The sequence below is a fragment of the Dendrobates tinctorius genome, unplaced genomic scaffold (assembly GCF_039654945.1).
Source record: "Dendrobates tinctorius isolate UK_male_01 unplaced genomic scaffold, ASM3965494v1 ptg000008l, whole genome shotgun sequence".
NCBI classification, from domain to species: Eukaryota; Metazoa; Chordata; class Amphibia; order Anura; family Dendrobatidae; genus Dendrobates; species Dendrobates tinctorius.
The window spans coordinates 72,385,052-72,407,143 of NW_027361676.1; the positions used below are offsets into that span (position 1 = coordinate 72,385,052).

Genomic DNA, 22,092 nt, shown 5'->3' on the forward strand with positions numbered 1-22,092 from the left:
ACATTTTATGAAGGCTCCAAAGACCACATAATATATTGTTGTGAATAAGCGTTGGGGAAAGTGCCTGACTTCCACCGCATGTGGACTCCAGACTAAAGACACATCAGAAGGGATAAAGAAGCTCAAAGAAGACAAAAAACAAAGTCCATAATAAGTGTAAATCCTAAAATTCCATATTATTGCTCAAGAGTACATAAAAAGGTGGGGAAAAACAACCAAACAGAAAAGTGGACACAGTTCCAAGTGAAGATCACAGAGATGAATATCTGTATCTGGCAGAATTGGATACAATAATGATAAAAAGATGTAAATGTGTAGATTACAAAAATAATTAATCATTTGAAAATAATATATATGATAAAAGAATATGTAAATATCTATTACTATATTAGGAATAAAGTGCAATGGTGCATCAATCTACAAGGTGTAGAGTAATACCAAGATGCCAGAACCAAGTCAAGTAGCAAAGCATATACATTATCCTAAATTATATCGCACAAATTCTAGGTATAGATGTATGGCTATACGTAACTTTGTGTAGTTACTAAAGTGCAGGTGCAAAAGTGTCTAGAGCAACATAGTTGCTGCTAAGGTGTGATATGAAAGGAACAGTTACTTATATAGAGTTGCTATGGGACTATGCCAATGATCATGCTATAGCCAAAAGAACATCATTGAACCATACTCTGTGAAAGAGGGTTAATGGTGATCTGTCACTCGGATGCGTCCACACCGACGCTCGTTTCAGCGTTGACTGAAAACTGCGTAGGAAAGAAGAAGACGGTAATACGCTTGTGCGAGATTATCTCCCGAGCAGTCAATGTCACAGGCACAGAGTGACGCTGATTGAAGGAAAAATATATAGTGATAAAGTGCAGAGGCTGAGTTATCTTCCGGACAACATGCTGTCATAGCCTCGAAGAGGTCATTTATATAAAGTGATAAAAGATGATTTCTCAACAATGAGACATGTGATATGGCGCATACAGGGAGGACTTTTTTCAGGTCAAATGTGGGGATACATTCCCTTTAAGCCTACTTAAAAATCACTATTCTCGGCAGCAGATCATCCTGTGGAAACGTGCTGCCGAGAACATTTTAATTCTATGCGCACAGAGCGATCCTATTAAGGATCACTTTGTGCACATGAAAGTGCGGTTGGTCGGTCTAAACAGGCTGAGAAACGACTGCCGATTGGCTTCATAAAACCAGTCAGTGGTCATTTAAGCTCCGTGATTGACCAGTGTAAATGCACCTTAGACCCAGATACCTTTTATAGGTGATGTCTCCTATGATTGCAGTTCTTCTCATCATTTTCTTCATCTGCTCCTGATGCCACAGCTCGTCTTTGCAGACGTCCCTCTCATGCAGCACATCCTGACACCATGCCCTTAAAAATAAGAGTCATTATAATGTTCTGGAGTATAAAAATAGCTTCCCATGCTGTGCTCTAAATAAATAATTGCTCCTCACTGTGCTCTCTGCACCAAAAAGTGACATCCACACTGTCCCTCTTACTATACATGGCCTCCTTTTCTATAAAATATTACCCCCACACCATAACCCCCCCTATATATTATAATGCCGCCCCATCCCTCCGTCATGAACTATGGCTGCCACACTGTCCTTCTTTATGAACAGTTATGAACCTTCCTCCTTTGAAGGAGACAATTTTTTTTTTTTCTCCACCAACATGGCGGCGGTGCTTGTACAATAGCATCTATCGGAACGCGATAGATGATACTGCGCATGCGCCAGCGCCATCTTGCTGCATATACATTTTTCTTTTCTAACTTCACAATATGATATGCATTATGTAGTATAGGGGGCAGGTCAGTGAGGGATCGGTGACCTGTCTGTCATAAGCCATACAGATGAATATGTAAGCAGAGCACCACATGAAGACCCCCACAGGCCGTCTCAGAGCACAAGCATATCATTAACTCAAAATTGAAAATAAAGATTACACAAGAACCACAAGACAGATTTCATCATCCAAGGAATCATTGTAATCAGTATAACAGCGCCAACCTGACACTGTCTGTAGTTTACTTGGCAAAATCCTGATGGCAGGTTCCCTTTAAGATGACGTTACTGCAGCCGAAACCCCCACCTATGACCAAAACGCCGCCTACTTAGTTAGCCAATTAGTGATGAGTAGGAGGAGCTTGGTTTGAGTGTGCAGAGTTGCGTCTGCTGAACACCGGAACTTTACGCCCAGTGAGATCTGTTCGGAGAATTTAGTGGCTCTCACTGGGTTGCTGGCTCCCATCTTTCACAGCAGGGAGCCGACTCTTTGTACTTGATCGTTCGGGAACAAACCAGCACTACTTGCAAGCTGTTGCATTGTTCCGCCCATTACTCATATGGGCATGACATCATCACTGGTTCATCACCTCATTTATTTTCCTCCCTCGGGGCAGGGAGCTGGTGTTCCTCTGCACATTCAATATTTTATAAATCTTCCTTCATGGTAGCGTCACCCTCAGGTGCCTGGTAGCAATCACGGCCATGTTCATATGTGCAGTAATCATCCGTTAGAACAGAACCAGGAGCAATGCAGTTGGCAAAAAAGTTGTGCACTTCTTTTTTTTTTTTTTTGTATGTGTGAAGGAAACTGATTTAAACTGGATCCTTTTTTAACACTGATGTCTATTGAGAAGAGATCGGTTAATTAGCCTTCCGTTTTTCTCCCATTTGAAAATGATCAGGTTTTTTTTGCTTATTCCGAGGGGGAAAAATACATATTTAACATATCCTACTGAACATGTGAAATGCTAGTGATTAAATTGGAAACTGATACAGTAACCAAAAAGTGTCCATTTAACGGGTCTGTTTTCCATAGACTTCAAAGTTTAAAAAAAAAAAAAAAAACTGTCTATCTGAAATAAACTGATTTTAGCTGGATCCAAGTCTGATCAACATTTTTGGCAACTGATTGCTGCTCGATTGGTTCTAACAGATGATTAGTGGACATGTGACCATAGCCTATCTCTGCATCCATCTGTGGCAATGGTTTTACATAGGACCCTTCTACAATCTGTACATTGTTGCCGGACTCCTCTCACCATCTTGCTCATTGAGCCACTTCACTTTGCCACTATATAGCTGCACGTTTTTCTTGCTATAAGTACTCACAAATTGTACATACCATTTTTGGTGGCTCTAGTGATTTGACAGCGCAGTATTGAGATATATTCATTAGCTATTGTGAAAATGCGTATATTGCCCACAAGGCTGTGGAGTCGGGAAGCCAAACCTCTGACTCCTCAATTTCCATGACTCCGACTCTTTTAGTTGCTGTTTAGTATTAGGACTCGCAAGTGTGGGGAGGGGACCCTTGATGTGTGTTGCGGGCTTTGCATACTTTGGCCAAAATATCGACTAATACCTCATGTATTTTTTTGCACTTTGTCTTGTAAACTGTGTTGTCTGTTCACATGGGATGCATTCTGATGGCACTGGGCAGCCCGGCTGATCTAATAGAAGGGCGTCACTAATAGGCTGTTAACCTGGATGCTGTGCATTACCATTGTGTGAACAGCGCCACATACAAGTCCTCATTGTGCAATCATATACTAAGCAGCCCACCCCCTCCATGGATTGGTAGGTTGAGAGTGGCTGTCTTATCAGTATTTTTGCACCTGTTACTGCCATCTTAACTACATGGGCCTGCTGCGCCCTGAGAGTGCATTTGTCTGGAGGCCTGGGCAAGTAAAAACATTGCTGCCTTTTTTCAGCTGTCTTTTGAATTTTTGGAGGATTTTAGTCCTCTTTTAGTTGCTGTTTAGTGTTATGACTCCGACTCCATCAAAATGGGCTCTGACTCCAACTCCACAGCCATGATTGCCCATGAATGGACACTGGAGTCTCTCTTCTTTAGCGCTACCGTTTGACATTCCTTTGTTGCTCCTCCTGGGAATGTATGAATGGCAATAACATTCCTCTTGTGAATTGAGTGAGTGCATACATACAGGCTGACGCCATGTACAGACTAGACAGTGTTAAAGCCGCCATACATATTAGATTAAAGTTGGCTGAACCCCCACAGTCTGTGTAGGCGGGCCTCCCAACTCCTCCTGACAGATGAATATGGTTGAGCAGGTTTAATTTTAACACCGATTGTTTTATCTAGAGATTAGCCCCTGCCAGAGCCATTTGGCAGCATCTTTCTCCACTCTCCCCTTTTAACAATGTATGAACATTAGCGAAGCGTTCATGTGTGTAGGTAAATACGGAGACACAGCTGATGGCCGCTCACTCAGCTATTTCATGTGTATGGCCAGCCTTAGAGTGTAGGACAAGCCTCAGGGTATGAGAACACAAACAGGATGAGATAATCTCCCAGAATTCTTTTATGGGGACTAAGTATTTATTGAGACCAACATATCATGGTAGCTGACAGATCCTCTAAAATGTTCAGTTGAGAAGTACAGATACAATCATAAATCCTAAAGAAATGAACCGTCACATATAATATCAAGTTAAAGGGGATGTCTCATCATCGTAAGTGGATAAACTTACCAAAAAAAAGCACTTTTGCAATTTAATTATCTTGGAGGGACTTTACATTTGATATTTGCCTCTAGTCGATCAGTGGTTGGTCTCCTATGCGAGGAGGACCTGCTTGCAAGCTCTTTGCTATTCGGCTTGGAAGCGCTGCTCTGAAGCTGGCCGGATCACTGTAGTCAGCTAGCTTCCGTGTCCCTGTGTTCCTCTGAGAGTTCACAGTTTGGGCCAGCAGTGCACTTGGTCTGAGCTATCAATTTTCAGGAGCGCATCGCCCCCTGGCAAGCATGAGGGCTGGAGAGCAGTGCCCTCCAGAAGATGGGGGATGAAAAAAAACCCCTTTAAATCCCAGGTAGTAATGTGATACGGAATGGTGGCTGCAGTCACTCTGCAGTCTATCTTTACTGGATTGAAGCATGCACAATTTACATCTAATTCTTTGTGGATGGCTCATTGATTTGCCATTAGATCTTAAGTGCTCAGACCTGTATTGGTAAAGTCTACAAACGTCTTCCTCCCTTGAGTGCTGGTGATGGCATCTCTGATATCCGTATCAGAACGTGATCTATAACCAGAGTTCTACAATATATTAAGTTATATATTCTGTGTTCATTGTGTTTCAGATGTTCCATTCAGTGAATTTTCATGAACCAGCCCAACTTAGGAGAGTGGTGATCTGTCACAGCATGGATAAAGCCCTAAAGGAAGGTAAGCCTGACTCTTCGATAGTCCTGCGCTGGCCTTATTTTATTCCAGAGAGTTTAATCCGTTACGATCGCTTCTTCACAACCCTCCCGCAGCCACTTTCTAGTAAGTTAGACATAGCTAAACGTAACGCAACAGACATTTGTAACCGCAACAATGAGGACCGTGGATAATAATAATGTGAGGTGGCAAGAAGTGCTGAGCAAATCTTGAAGACAAAAAGAATGAAATCAGATTTTCTATTGCCAAGTCCTACACCGCACTGGCATGAAATGAAGAATCATTCAGGATGAAAAACTGCTGGCGATGGTTAATGATTACCGTATGGCCTTCCACTCCGTCACTTGATTCTAATTTGGCCGATTAATTAAAGAAGATATTGAATGACCTTTCAGAATCCGAAAAAATTCACCCCGGCCACATGCGTTCTCACTGATGCCTCTATCTAGAGAAAATGACAAGTGGTTATATAAATCATACGCTCTTCACTTAAAGGTTATGATATTAAAAATAAAAGGCTACCCTCATTCATGTTTATGGACACTATACATAGACTACCAAAATAAAATATCTTCCACTTATCTGCGACACTTTTTGCACCTCTTTCCAAAAGGGGTGTGACCACATTGCTGAGAAATGACACCCCTTTTCAAAGTGATGTGGTGGCGTAGCATGCGACACCAGGCACCACAATTTTAGCACACAGTTTTAGCACAAAGGTAAGTCAACTATTCTGTGGCCTAAACATATAGGTTAAACGGTAAGGCCATGTTCACACTTTGCGTTTTCGCTGCAGGCAAAACCTGTTCTCTTGGCAGTAAAGAAGCTGCTTGCAAAAATGCAGGTTTTGATGAGTTTTTTTTGCTGTGGTTTTCTGGAACCCAAAGTTCAGCTTTGCTTCCACCACAGAAACAGGAACACAGGTCAACAATGCAAGACATATGTAAAAACATTTTTGGAAAAAGGGAAACTTGATCAAATTATTTAGTGGAAAAAGATTTTAATGTATGAAAAAATATTGGCTATCTAATATATAAAGCTCAAAGTGTGTATGTATGTGTGTATGTTCGGGATAGGCATCCGCCCGTCGCAGCTACAGCCACAAAATTTGGCACAGTCACACGTCTGGACCCCGAGAGCGTCCTAAGCTATGTTGTGAGGTGAAATTTTTACCCCGCGCGTTCCAATTCACCAAAGAATTTTGCCCCTATCTACATACTGGGGAAAAAGTGTGTGCGTGTCAAGCCCCGCCCCTCATTATGATGTCATAATGCCCCTATTTGCATAATGGGGAAACAGTGTGTGCGTATCGAGCCCCGCCCCTCATTATGATGTCACAATGGTTGCCATGGTGACGCTGATGTCGTCATACGTTGCAAGCCCTGCCGCCGCACATTATGATGTCATAATGGTTGACACTGGGATGGAGGATGTGTGATGGCTATATGGGCACTGAACTATGGGATGGAGGATATGTATGACGGGTATATGGGCACGGGACTATGGGATGGCGGATATGTATATGGGCACGGGACTATGGGATGGAGGATGTGTGATGGGTATATGGGCACTGGACTATGGGATGGAGGATATGTATGACGGGTATATGGGCACGGGACTATGGGATGGCGGATATGTATGATGGGTATATGGGCACGGGACTATGGGATGGAGGATATGTATGATGGGTATATGGGCATGGGACTATGAGATGGAGGATATGTATGATGGGAATATGGGCATGGGACTAGGAGATGGAGGATATGTATGATGGGTATATGGGCACGGGCCTATGGGATGGAGGATAATTATAATTTGTTATAACTAACCACAGTCAGTTACTATGCCCGGGCAGCGCCCGGCTCTTCAGCTAGTTCTAGATAAAAAAGCTAACATGAGTTCATGAAAAAAATACACAATTACAAACGTACCAGCATGGGGAGGTGAATTGATCCATAATGGTTCACCTAAGACCTAGAGCACTGAGTTTGTAGAACACACTTTACTTTTACACTTTGGTCGGCCACAGTCATTAAGTTTCACACCTTGGTCAGCCAATCTTTACTTTGTACACATCACTAATTTAATTAAACTGTACTAATCCCAACTGCCATGCGCACCAAAACATTATAGTTTAAAATTGGGAAAATCACAAAAATAAATGGATTTCACATACTGCTGTACTTGCTTTCGTTTAATAAAAACTCAGCAAAACCTGATACCTGCATCCTTAGTTGCATTTTTGCACTTGCCCATTGTTTCCTATGGTTGAAAAAAACGCTGAAAAAATGCTGTAAGAAGTGACATGTCGCATGTGATGGTGTGATATGCTATGTGGATATCATTTTTTGTATATTCCTATTTTTCTATTTGTCATTTTCATAGTGTTTTTCTTATTACATTGTAAGTCTACAGCCTCACTGTATCTGTCTCTTGATGACCCCCTGTAGTGCATTAATCCCTAAGGTCCTTTGTTCTCCTCTGGGAGGCCTGGAAACCGGCCCCAACTTGTTTGACTACCCCTGGACAAGGAAGGGGGTGGGGGGAAGAACAGCAGCTGGACAGGTCAGTTCCGGTGTGGACAGGATGGTGTTCAGACAGCACTTCAGAGAGAGGAGGACCCATTTTATCCTCTGGTGCTAGAGTTTTGGAATCTCGTTTCCCTGGACATTTTATCCTGATACTGGACTGCCTTCTTATTCTGGACTATCTTATCCTTTGTGTGGTGGACTGAATATGGACCTTTTCGTATTTTTGCCTGAATAAAGGTCTTGGAATTGTTCACTCTTCGCTTGCTCTGTTGATTGTGTGATATCAGAGAAGGACCCCGTGACAAATGGTGGCAGCAGTGGGATCAACAGAGCGTAACCCAATGGAGAACCACCCACAGAGTGAGTACAGAAATTGGACTCTATGCAGTTTACAGGAGAGAGCCAGAGACCTGGGCCTGAACTACCAGGGACTGACTAAAGAGGTCTTAATCGATCTACTGGTGGGCGCTAGCCCGGCCACCTCCTCCCAGATGTCTGAAGGACGAGCACTGGAGACAGGGATCCCCTTCCAGAAAAGCCAGTGGTTGTGTGGTACGAAGAAGAGAGATGGTGGTTCTGGGGCCCGGCGTCTCTCAGGAGTACAAGGAGGAGGCTGCCCGCCGGGCACAGCGGAGACAGGAAGCAATGGAGCTTGAAAAAGGGAGTAACGCAATGTGGAGTGTAACCCCAACAATCCGGGAGCCTGTACGGATCACCCGGACAGAATTTAAGCCATTTGATGAGGCTTCTGGAGATGTGGAGGGGTTCTTCAAAGACTTTCAGCAGTGTGCTGTGATGGAGGTGCCCCACTCTAGCTGGATGCGTTTTAGTGGGGCTCCTGAACGGAAGCATGGCGGAGGCTTACCGAACCATTGATGCACTGCGGAACCGGGATTATAACATTGTAAAGCGGACTATCCTGGATTACCATGCTATCACCCCAGACTCATATAGGGCCAAGTTCCGAGACCTCCCATGCACCACGGGGGGATCGTTTAGGATGTATGCACATAAGATGTCCGAGGCATGTCGGAGATGGCTGGAAGCAGAAAACGCCTTTACTGTGGAAGATGTTATACAGGCGTTCCTTATAGAACAATTTCTTGCCAAGTGCCCTGCAGAGGTACGGGAATGGGTCCGGGAGCGCACGCCGTGTACCATGGATAGAGCTGCAGCCCTGGCCGATGAAGCCCTTACTATCCGGCCGCAATGGAAGAGGCTTCTGGACAATGAACCACGGCCTGCTCCCGCGCCCCGACCCCCTCCAATTATATCTGCCCTTCCACCTAGTCGCAAGCCGATGACAATCACGCCTCACAATCCTAGGCCCCAACAGTTCCGACCACGACCTGGGGGTATCACAGAGAGGAGGTGTTATGGGTGTGGTTTTTTTTTTTTTTTTTTTTTTTTCACTTTCCTTTCATGTCTTGTGGTGTAAATTGTTGTTTTTGGCTCCAAACTCTCCAAAATGGTGCACGCGGTTCATTAAATGGTCTTTTTTTCTTCAGTTTTTTAACTGTTTGCAACTTTTCCATAAAAAGTCACACATCTTGCAAAAATTGCAACAAGACGGGCATACTAAAAACTCACCCGGTAGGGTGGGGGGGGATGCGAGATTGAAGTGAAGTTGCGCCAAATTTTGTGACTTTTTTTTTTTTTTAAAAAAAAGTCGCATATAAAGAATCAGCCGAAAACATCTGGAACCTCTAAACTCTGCCCAAACAGCTGGAATAAAAAAAAAAAACAGGCTAGCACATATAAAATAGACTTAAAAATAGTTGTAAATGGAATAATGATTTGGGTGCAAAGAAAAAAAAAAAACGCACAACAAAGATTTGCATAAAAACAGGCACAAATGTGATAATGAATTGGGGTCCGATAGCTTTATCAGCATGAACCACATTTTAAGACTAAGTTTGCACTGTTGAAAAATTAGAAAGTTTTGATAAATCTGCCCAATAAGTTTCGTAGTCCAGTTTTCTGTTTCATGTTGGCTTTTTTGTGTAGCCTGTGCCTAGTGAGCGGAGTTATCTCATTATGACTAGAAGGTTGGTGATGGCGCTGTTGTCTAATGATGTCTGCATTACATGACACTTTACAAATCTCTCCCTGTTAATCAGGTACGGACTAGGGCTAAAATTCAGCCCTGGCATTTGTAATCACACAGGCCCATGTTGTCCCCGTCTCCAAGCACCAGATGGGGATATATTACTATTATTACCCTGGATGAAGGAAAGCAAGATTTACTACAGACCAATATTTATAATATACCCGTGGCCTGCTGGGGTAAGTGACAGAGTCAGCGTCTTTGTGCTCTGTCACAACTCTTAACAATTTTGAGTGTCTTGAGACCACCAGTTCTGTTAACGAAGCAGACAAGGCGGCCCACGACCAGTCAGGCCCTTCTGGCATTTGCTAGAATTGCCAGATGGCCAGTCTGGCCCTGCTGTCAGTCATTTTAGCCACAAATACAACCTGCTGCACTGCCTATACAGACCATACCGGAGGGTATAGAAACAATGCAGCTTGGTTCACAGCTACGTTTGACATGGTGGATCCCATGATATTTAATAGGGCCTATTTGCGTCCGTTTGCCCCAAACATGTTTCTATTTGCTTATAGATCAGTCGATGACTATATTTTGGTCAGTGCTTCCCATTTCAAGGAGTCCAACTCCATAGCTGTAAAAGTTTGCCCTGCTTATGGCATTGCCTATGGACAGAAGAGATTGTACACCTCTCCATCCTAAAAGCCATTGTGAGGAGAAGGCTATCGAGCTCCCGGTCAGTGAGCGGACTGCGTTCCAGTAGCCTGTGATAGGGAAACGTGAAGAAGCTTTGTCCCTAGGTGCAATGCATCAGAAATATTTTCTTCCCAGTTACCGTACTCATGAGAATTAATTGTTAGAACAGCAGAGAGCCCTTCAGATTGTGACAACATCATGGAAAGCACTGACAACCAGGCCCCTTGTGAAATAGTAGAGCGGCAGAAGAAAAGTACAATCTGTCTACAACAAGAGACAGTCCCATTATTGGAAAACCATGGACTTTGTACAACATTACATGAAACTAGTATGCCTAACGGATATAAAAAGAACCTGTTTTCTAATGTATAAGTTGAAATAAAAATGGTGACCCCCCCCAAATTTTTTTTTTTTTATAAATTCGGTAATTTTTTTTCACTACTTAATTCAAAACTAGAGCACCACCCACAAAAAAATCAAGCCTCCAAATAATGATGTCTCCTGGAGGAAGGGAAGGAAAAAAACAAAAGGGCAAAAGCGAAAAGTCACCTTGGACCCTGTATGGATAAGGTGTCTGCAATCATAAAATGGAGCTTTCTTAACATTTTTATTTTTATAGTTTAAGGAGTTTTCCGGTAAGCACGTTATCTTGCCGATCTTCCGGTTAGCATGGAGTGGCCTTGCCCACGCTCAGTTCATTCTCTGCACTTTTTGCTTTTTCTGGCAGCCCCAAAGAAAATGGATAAAGCTGCAGTTGGTCGTCCACTCCATGCCCCATTCCGGCCTCTCCATTTTGTAACTGGGATAAGTTTCCCATCAGGACGTTCTGCTTATTAGCTCAGCATTTGGACCCCCTCGATCAGTAATGTAACCTAACCTGTGCATAGGTGCTAACTTTTTTTTTTTTTTTTTTTTTTTAAAACTAGAAAACCCCTTTTAAAATTGAAATCTGAGGTGTTTTAGAGCAACACAATTATTTGCTAGTATTCCGTTTCTTGAGCCATTCTTACAGCTGGAAGCGTAGTATTTCACCGGTAATGAGAAACTTTAATGATACAGAATTGTAGTTTAATTAAACCCACGAGCTCGGCCATTTTAAGCCACTTTAATAATCATTTTGTTTTCATTTTAAGCTTTATGGTCAATTATGAAAACTTCAGAATTTCCATCATGACACCAAAATAAATCTTCATTAAGCAATGAGCGGTGTTGAGTGAAGTGTTTGCGCTGTGTCGACAGATCTGCGGCAGAGAATATTTGTGACGCTTGGATCAATAGCCCTCGGGTGAAGTGCAGTGTTTGTTTGCTGGACTACCTCAAGTGTGTCCTGTCACCAACCCTTACCTGCGATGCTCTGTTGCTTCTGAATGATGCAGGAAATGTGGAAAAATGCAATGTCCTGACGACCAACGATTGGTTTGGTTGCTCCTCTTGAGCGGGCGGCTGGATACTGTCGATACTTTGCTATGCACGGATATCTGGGTCATTTGTGCAAGTATAATGATATGCTTTTTCTTATAGTGACACTGAGGAGACACACCCTCTTGTCATGGGAAATGGCAACACCCAGTTGTCATTTTATTCCTACAGTTGTGGCCAAAAGTATTGACACCCCTGCAATTCTGTCAGATAATACTCAGTTTCTTCCTGAAAATGATTGCGCAAACAAATTCTTTGGTATTATCTTCATTTAATTTGTCTTAAATGAAAAAACACAAAAGAGAATGAAGCAAAAAGCAAAACATTGATCATTTCACACAAAACTCCAAAAATGGGCCAGACAAAAGTATTGGCACCCTCAGTCTAATACTTGGTTGCACAACCTTTAGCCAAAATAACTGCGACCAACCGCTTCCGGTAACCATCAATGAGTTTCTTACAATGCTCTTCTGGAATTTTAGACCATTCTTCTTTGGCAAACTGCTCCAGGTCCCTGATATTTGAAGGGTGCCTTCTCCAAACTGCCATTTTTAGATCTCTCCACAGGTGTTCTGTGGGATTCAGGTCTGGACTCATTGCTGGCCACCTTAGAAGTCTCCAGTGCTTTCTCTCAAACCATTTTCTAGTGCTTTTTGAAGTGTGTTTTGGGTCATTGTCCTGCTGGAAGACCCATGGCCTCTGAGGGAGACCCAGCTTTCTCACACTGGTCCCTACATTATGCTGCAAAATTTGTTGGTAGTCTTCTGACTTCATAATGCCATGCACACGGTCAAGCAGTCCAATGCCAGAGGCAGCAAAGCAACCCCAAATCATCAGGGAACCTCCGCCATGTTTGACTGTAGGGACCGTGTTCTTTTCTTTGAATGCCTTTTTTTTCTCCTATAAACTCAATGTTGATGCCTTTGCCCAAAAAGCTCTACTTTTGTCTCATCTGACCAGAGAGCATTCTTCCAAAACGTTTTAGGCTTTTTCAGGTAAGTTTTTGCAAACTCCAGCCTGGCTTTTTTATGTCTCGGGGTAAGAAGTGGGGTCTTCCTGGGTCTCCTACCATACAGTCCCTTTTCATTCAGACGCCGACGGATAGTACGGGTTGACACTGTTGTACCCTCGGACTGCAGGGCAGCTTGAACTTGTTTGGATGTTAGTCGAGGTTCTTTAGCCATCATCCGCACAATCTTGCGTTGAAATCTCGTCAATTTTTCTTTTCCGTCCACATCTAGGGAGGTTAGCCACAGTGCCATGGGCTTTAAACTTCTTGATGACACTGCGCACGGTAGACACAGGAACATTCAGGTCTTTGGAGATGGACTTGTAGCCTTGAGATTGCTCATGCTTCCTCACAATTTGGTTTCTCAAGTCCTCACAGTTCTTTGGTCGTCCTTCTTTTCTCCATGCTCAATGTGGTACACACAAGGACACAGGACAGAGGTTGAGTCAACTTTAAGGCTGAGTTCACACGTCGTGTTTTTTCGCATTTCCGCGGCGGTTTTAACCGTGCGATTTTTGCCACGAAAAATAAGCATCCCATGCATTCCTATGGGATTCTGCAATGCTGTGCTAATGCTGCGGTTTTTACAGCGGCAGAATCGCTTTGCAGTAAAAAACGCAGCATGCTCATTAATTTAGCGGAATCGCAGTGATCCCGCACCCATAGGAATGCATTGTTCTGCTTACTTTCCACATATGGCTGTGCCCACCATGCGAAAAGTAAGCAGAACAATTGCGGATGGTACCCACGGTCCGGAGGAGAGGAGACTGTCCTCCGGGCTTTGGGTACCATATCCCTGTAAAAATTAGAATTTAAAATAAAAAATATTGTTATTCTCACCTTCCGACGTCCCACGCAGCCTTCCCGCCTCTCTCCACGCTCCCGTTTCCAGTAAGCGTTTGCGAAAATGCCTGCGATGACGTCTGTTCTCGCGGGATCGCTTAGTCTCGCCGTCATTCGCGCGACATCATCGCGAATCACCGCAAAACGTCGTGATCCCGCGAGAACGTACGTCATCGCGGGCATTTTCGCAAAGGATTACTGGGAACTGGAGCGTGGAGAGAGGCGGGAAGACTGCGCGGGACGTGGGAAGGTAAGAATAACACCATTTTTTTTTTTTTAATTATTTTTTACATTTTATCTTTTACTACTCATGCTGCATAGGTGGCCTCAGTAGTAAAAAGTTGGTCACACTTGGCAAACACTACGTTTGATGAGTGTTACCAACCTGTCAATCAGTTCTCCAAGCGATGCTACAGATCGCTTGCAAAATGCTAGTTTTTCCGCGGGTAAATCGCGGGAATTTAAAATGAGGTTTTCCCGCGGAATGGAATTCCGGAACTCTCGCGGTAATTTCCGCGAGAGTTCCGCTACGTGTGAACCCAGCCTAATCCATGTCAACTGGCTGCAAGTGTGATTTAGTTATTGCCAACACCTGTTAGGTGCCACAGGTAAGTTACAGGTGCTGTTAATTACACAAATTAGAGCAGCATCACATGATTTTTCGAAGAGTGCCAATACTTTTGTCCACCCTCTTTTTTTTTTTTTTTTTTTAGGTTTGGTCTGGAATTATATCCAATTTGGCTTTAGGACAATTCTTTTTGTGTGTTTTTTTTTTTTTTTTTTTTTTTTTTTTCATTTAAGACAAATTAAATGAAGATAATACCAAAGAATTTGTGTTTGTAATAATTTTCAGGAAGAAACTGAGTATTATCTGACAAAATTGCAGGGGTGTCAATACTTTTGGCCACAACTGTATATTTCCAGGAGGAATAACAGTGGAACAGCACTACGTAGTCTGGGCCTCCAAATGAAAGCTGGCAAACAGTAACATATCTTTGTAGGCAATGAGGACAGTTTTGCAGTTAGTCAGACTTTGCTAGCCATGGGCCTTTATGGACAGATGCATATTTCCCTTTGTAAGCGCGCGTTGCAGGAAACATGTCAGAAATAACTTATTATTCAAATAAATTTATTGTACAATTTATTGTACTGAAAGCTTTTCAGCAGTCTCATTATCATCACAGACTGCATTGAAAGATATCATTTCTAAGTGTAGCAGATAATACAGGCTCCATCATTCCCAGTAGGTGATGTCGCAGCTCCCCTCCTCCCGCTTCCTTCACAGTAGACTTTGCCAAGACTAATGCTCATATATACGGCTTTTATACAAATAGGATGCAATTGACTGACTCTCATCCTATGTACTTGTGGCTTCAGAAAATCACAAGGCATAGTTTAATTTTGGGTCTAGTAATCAGTGTGATAATTGTAAGATTTTTTTTTTATAGTGATATGAAAACTCCTTTTTAAGAAATGCATTTAAAGTAGAAATCTGGTTTAAGTATTACATTTATGATGGCACAACCTGTGTAATAGCCATCTATTTGTTTTATTTGTTAGGTTAGTGATGGGGCTTTTACGGCATTTGTTTTATGTCAATCATGGCTTTCTTATTTGATTTACTCTTTGCGACTTGACTCTGCAATTAATGAATCCGGGAACTCCACTATTGCTACACACATTAAAGCATGAGTAAGTGGTTTACATTTTTGATCAAAAGCAAATAAGCCCACCCACCGTGAGAGGACTATAAGTTACAATACAGACATAATGCATAGATGCACTACGGTAAGTAAATGGTAACCTGTAAAAACACGGTGTACTCGATGAACATTTTTTGATAAAAACACAAAAGCCATCCCATTTGGGGTTCTGGATAAGGAAGGTTCAGACCCTTTATAAAAGAGATATTAGAATATAGTTGGGCACAGAATTTTGGAATAAAGATAAAATAAAAAATATTTCTTTATCTGCAGTGAAAACTTATTCAGAAAAGTCATGCCCACAAGTAAAAGGATTTTAGATGTGGGGGTGAGAAATCGCGGATGAATTTGCACTCACAACTTTTGCAGTGTCAGTTTTTTTTCTCTTTTATTCCTCGTGTTCTTGTGTTGCCACTCCTTACAAGCAATTTACTTTGTCCTTCAATAAGTGTCGTGAAATTTGGCAGTCATGATGACCTGAGATGCCCCAGTGTTATTGCTCCTTATTTCAGGATTTGTCACAGCGCCTTGTCGTTTGTACAGCTCTTTTACGGTATTGATCGACTGCTTGTTGAACCTTTACCTATATTATTCATAGGCATTCCAAAAAACTTATGATATCTGCCTGGAATTTTGAAATGCTTTGTCTGCAGAATGTAAACAATTTTATCATCATGGGTGTCTGCAGTTACTGAATTATTTATCAGATTCTTATTGGCTTTTATACTGTGGTCACCAGTTATATAGACTATTGCTAAAACCTCTGTGAGTGTGGAAAAGAACCTATTAAATGGAGCAATCACAAATGTGCATGTTAGGAAGGAGATTTAGGTGTGTAGGAGATTTAGTTGTGTGTAGGAGATTTAGCTGCCTGGGGGGTGCCCTGGACAGGCTCGTTCTCTGTTCAATATCTGCAGAAAAGTTGGTGATGCAACTATGGAGAACCAAGGAAGTGACCATTGTGGCAACAGTATAACTCACTTTAGGACATTTTCCAAGAACGTGGCCAACACTTTTAAGTTGTATAACCCACAATCACAAAAATTAAAATTCGAGTTGAGCAAAAAGATTGTGTAGTCTGTGATCATTAGACCAGCACCCTGCGAACCTCTTCCTACCTGTAACCGCTACCCTTTGTCTCTTCTAATTAGGAGAGACGCCAGGGTTGCTGCAGAGGGCAGTGCTAGTAGAGAAAAGCTCACAACGTGCTGGTCAATGGACCACAGACTACTGAAGCGGCCATTTTGCAATTTTTTTTATTTTTTTGCTCAACAACTTATCCACATCTAACTTTATCTTTGTCTATCCCGTAGACTTTGAATGGAGAGGCAGCACCATGTGGGGATTGTGTTCCAGTCCACCTGGGAGCGCAGGACCCCTTATTAGCGGGCTCCCAGCAGTTAGACATGATTGTTGGGCTAATCCCTTTAGGTTTTTCAGCTCTGTATAACTCGCACATGGTATTACTGGCGAGGCATCTCCACCCAATCACACCCCAGCATGGGGATTTGCACTGGTCTGATGCCTGTTTTTTGGCCAATCGAGGCACTCTTTGGACCAGAGGCATGGTCACGCCTGTGGTCTAAACTGTCAATTTTCAGGAGCATGCCGCCCCTCACGAACCAGAAAACTAGGTGATTGACGAGTGCCGAGCTTCTGGAAAAAGCTCACAACAAAGTAAACATCTTCTGCATAGGCAGAAAGCAGCCAAACATTGTGGGGGTGGGTTTACACAAAGCAGGAGGACTGCGTGGCACAAGGCCAATAAGTCCTCTAGTGATTAATATCCACTGATTGTTATTAAAACAACATCAAGCAGCCCAGTAAGTGGCATCACTGGAATCGGGGTCTCTGCCCCTTCAGATTTCCTTTTTAAAGCTGTTGTGTGATGACCATAGTCCGTATTCTCTTAGGGCTTATGGACGGGATAAAGATGGTCCTCTTCACACTTTCACGTGAGCTACAATGAGGAGCTGCTCTGTATGGGGGGGGGGGGGGGGACTTTCCTTCTGATCGGCAGAAGCCATTTTTGTACTAAATGAGCAATCAATCCAAATGACTTCCATCTAATGATAAGCTGCAGGTTTGATGTGAAATGCCTGACTGGCCGCAGCTTCCTTCTGCAAAAATTGCTGTTTGTTAGACTTCACACTGGCGTCTTGCTCCTATCACTCTGGGGTCCGTATGACGCTGTTTTAAAGGGGGGTTGTGTCTGATGATGGGAAAAATGTACGAGTATAAGTGTGTATTATTCGGTAGAGCATGATGGAGAAGTATTGTGCCTCAAACTTGCCATGGCACAGACGAGACTCATGTCATAATGGCTCAATCTGAAAACAAGACCATGCGAATAGTAATACTAAAGAAATCTGATTGGGTGAACAGGATTAACGAGGTTATGATGTGATTAATTACAGCTTAATAGTGCAGGGTTAGCACATGCAACCTAATCCCCTGCGTCTGATCACGGTGATTGGTGTAGCTGGTCACCATTCTATGCAGCCTGCTAATGGTGGATTGTGCTTCCAAAATCTGGGTTATAAAATGCATCACTTGACAATGCCAGTCATACCGAAGAGCTTGTTCACATTCTGCTTTTTTTTTTTTTTTACCGCAAATCTGCAATTCAGAATACCAGCAAAGTGCGTGTGATTTGTGAAGTCTCATGCATGCGCTACTTACTTTTTCCTTGCAGATTTGAACTATTAAAGTATTTTTCAAATCTGCAACGTCAATTCTTTCAGCATTTTTGTAACGTTTTCCACACATTCAAATTAATGAGGTAAAAATGCATTGAAAAAGTGTACATTTTATGTCGTGTTTTTCCTGCCGACACTTTGGGTTTTGGTGCAGAAAACCCTGCTGCCAGTACTCGCCGTGTGCCTGTGCCCTAACCTGTGGCCATTGTTTTCTGCTTATCCTTATACTATGATTTCTGTGGCGTGTTTCCAGCCTCGGATAAGGTTATTTCTAGTACAATAAGACGTTCTGATTCTAATTGGTGAGATTTTTTTTGTATATTCGCCTCTCATCTCACCCCTGTGCACAGCAGCTTGCCGCTTGCTGACTGATACACTTTTGTTGATGTCAATGTGGACATGACATTTTATTTGTAGCTTGTAGATTAATATGCTCCGACGGCTCTATGAGGCTGCACTGCTCCATCACGAGTGTGTCGGTCCTCTTGCTGCGGTGACTCATCCCCGTGCTCACTGCACCTACATTCAGCGACCTTTCATCTGTCTAATACATTTGTTACGCTGTGTAATCTCGGGCTCTAATTAGACCTTCGATAGACTGGTGGGAACTGTTAGTCTCTTCTAGAATCATTGTACAGAAGAGCTAAGTTACATAATAAATCACTACTACTATACTGCTATACACTACTGTTATACTACTATACGTTACTACTATACTGCTATACACTACTACTATACTGCTATACGCTACTGTTATACTACTATACGCTACTCTATACTGCTATACACTACTGTTCTACTATACTGCTATACATGACTACTATACTGCTATACACTACTATTATACTACTATACGCTACTACTATACTGCTATACACTACTGTTCTACTATACTGCTATACACTACTATTATACTACTATACGCTACTACTATACTGCTATACACTACTGTTCTACTATACTGCTTTACATCACTGCTATACACTACTGTTATACTACTATACGCTACTACTATACTGCTATACACTATTATACTACTATACGCTACTACTATACTGCTATACACTACTATTATACTACTATACGCTACTACTATACTGCTATACACTACTACTATACTGCTATACACTACTGTTATACTACTATACGTTACTACTATACTGCTATACACTACTACTATACTGCTATACGCTACTGTTATACTACTATACGCTACTCTATACTGCTATACACTACTGTTCTACTATACTGCTATACATGACTACTATACTGCTATACACTACTATTATACTACTATACGCTACTACTATACTGCTATACACTACTGTTCTACTATACTGCTATACACTACTATTATACTACTATACGCTACTACTATACTGCTATACACTACTGTTCTACTATACTGCTTTACATCACTACTATACTGCTATACACTACTGTTATACTACTATATGCTACTACTATACTGCTATACACTATTATACTACTATACGCTACTACTATACTGCTATACACTACTATTATACTACTATACGCTACTACTATACTGCTATACAGTACTGTTCTACTATACTGCTATACATGACTACTATACTGCTATACACTACTGTTATACTACTATATGCTACTACTATACTGCTATACACTATTATACTACTATACGCTACTACTATACTGCTATACACTACTATTATACTACTATACGCTACTACTATACTGCTATACAGTACTGTTCTACTATACTGCTATACATGACTACTATACTGCTATATTCTACTATACACTACTGCTATTGCTATATTCTGATATACTGCCATATACTGCTACTATATGCTGCCACTGTGCTTGTGCTGTGCGCTGCCGCTGTATGCATGGAAACCGTGCAGTCTGAGGGGTGACAAACTGTCACTTCTAATAGTAGAACAGCAATTGCTTGTCCATTGATGTCAATTGGACTTTGAATTGTCCTACTGACCCAAGTACACGGGCGGCCTGATCTCCTCGTCTTGTTCTATTAGCAATCACCCAGACTACCCCTGGTAGGTGCATCCTGTGTGATTGCTTTCTACCAGACATTTTTGGCATACCCTTTGTATATGTTATTAACGCATTGGTTGTGGCTCCATTACCATGTTTGTTCTGACAGTCGGAGAGCTTCCATCCTCTGTGTGGACACATGATGGACAGGACTTGTCTGTCAGGCTCCGTTTATTAGCTGTTCTGCCCGCTTCTCTGTCATGGATGATGTGAATGGAGCCGGCTATCAATCAACATGTCATCGGCAGTCACGCCCCATTAACAGACTAGTTTGTAAGAGCTGCTCTGTTAACAAGGAGTAACTGAATCGCTGGCAGGAGCGGTCTTTGACTGTTTTGAGCTGGAGCTGAGTAGGACAGGCAATTAGTTGCCTCTATTAGCAGCTAATCTGCTTTAGTTTTTAGGCCCATAGTAAAAAAAAAAAAAGTCTTGGACAACCCCTTTAATATGATGGTGCCATAATGGTCTATCATTTAGCAAGGAAAATTTGATTGAAAAACATTAATTTATTTTTTATATCGTTCTAGATTTTAAAATCTTGAAATCATTGCAATTTTCACTCTGACGTAAAAAATAGGTTGGCCTTTCTTATTTGAGATCACCTTACTGTAGTTATCTCACTATCATAACAGGTCAGATTACAGTAAAAGGTAGCATTTATATACAGATAGTCCAGGACTGTGCAGTCAGTAAGCCAGACCTCTGACTACTCAATTTCCCTGACTCCAACCACACAACACCGGTCACTACTGAGCATGTGCATAAAGTGCAGCGCAGATTAGTCTCATCCATGACTCCACAGCACTGGTCACTGCTGAGCATGTACATAAAGTGCAGCACATATTAGTGTCATCCATGACTCCACAGCACCGGTCACTACTGAGCATGTACATAAAGTGCAGCACAGATTCATCTCATGTATGACTCCACAGCACCGGTCACTGCTGAGCGTGTATATAAAGTGCAGCACAGATTCATCTCAGTTATGACTCCACAGCACTGTTCACTACTGAACATGTGCATAAAGTGCAGCACAGATTCATCTCATCTATGACTCCACAGCACTGGTCGCTACTGAGCATGTACATAAAGTGCAGCACAGATTCATCTCATCTATGACTCCACAGCCCTGCCTCACTACTGAGCATGTACATAAAGTGCAGCACAGATTCATGTCCACTAAAATCCGAGATCCTTAGATCAGGAACAGAACAGACACTTATAGGACATTTTATAACTTTACCAAATTATTATTAAAACATTTACAGCACATCCTGCATTGCACTACTAAACCCAATGTACACAATATTTTAGGAGTCGAAGTGGGACAATTTAATTCCAACTCCACTAAAAAGGACTCAAACCACAACTCTGACTAATCAGGGCTATTTAGTTGTTAATAATGTTATGGTTCTCACTACATACCCCTTATTATAATTTAATTTTATTTATATAGCGCCAACATATTCCTCAGCACTTTACAATTAGGCGGTGACATATACAGACAATAAATTCAATACAAGGTAAGACAGTGTAAAGAGTTACATTAGGAGTGAGGGCCTGCTCGCAAGCTTACAATCTACAAGGAAAAAAGGGGGACACAATAGGTAAAAGTGCTTGTTATTTCAGGTCCAGTAATTATAATAAATAGGGATTTTCATATAAAGCTGCATAATCCAGTTATCAGCCAGTTTAAGTCCAATGGGGGGTGTGGAGACAGATGAATAGGAGGGAGCAGATTCTGAATAATACAGTGCCTTGCGGAAGTATTCGGGGCCGAATACTTTTGCAAGGCACTGTATTTAGAAGAGAGAACAGAGGAGAGTTTGGTTAGTAAGTTGAAGTGATAGGCTTGTTTAGAGATGTGTTGGTAAAGCGCAGTTAAAAATGT

General features: G+C 42.1%; 1 protein-coding gene across 2 annotated transcripts in view; it reads left to right on the plus strand.

Annotated features, from left to right (window-relative positions):
• SNX25 (sorting nexin 25) overlaps nt 1-22,092 on the plus strand; it is a 385,706-nt gene that overhangs the window by 126,156 nt on the left and 237,458 nt on the right. For both annotated transcript variants that reach the window (XM_073578576.1, XM_073578585.1), the window contains exon 2: nt 5,133-5,217. In XM_073578576.1, the coding sequence (XP_073434677.1) occupies nt 5,133-5,217 (85 nt within the window). The remainder of the gene's footprint in view (nt 1-5,132; nt 5,218-22,092) is intronic.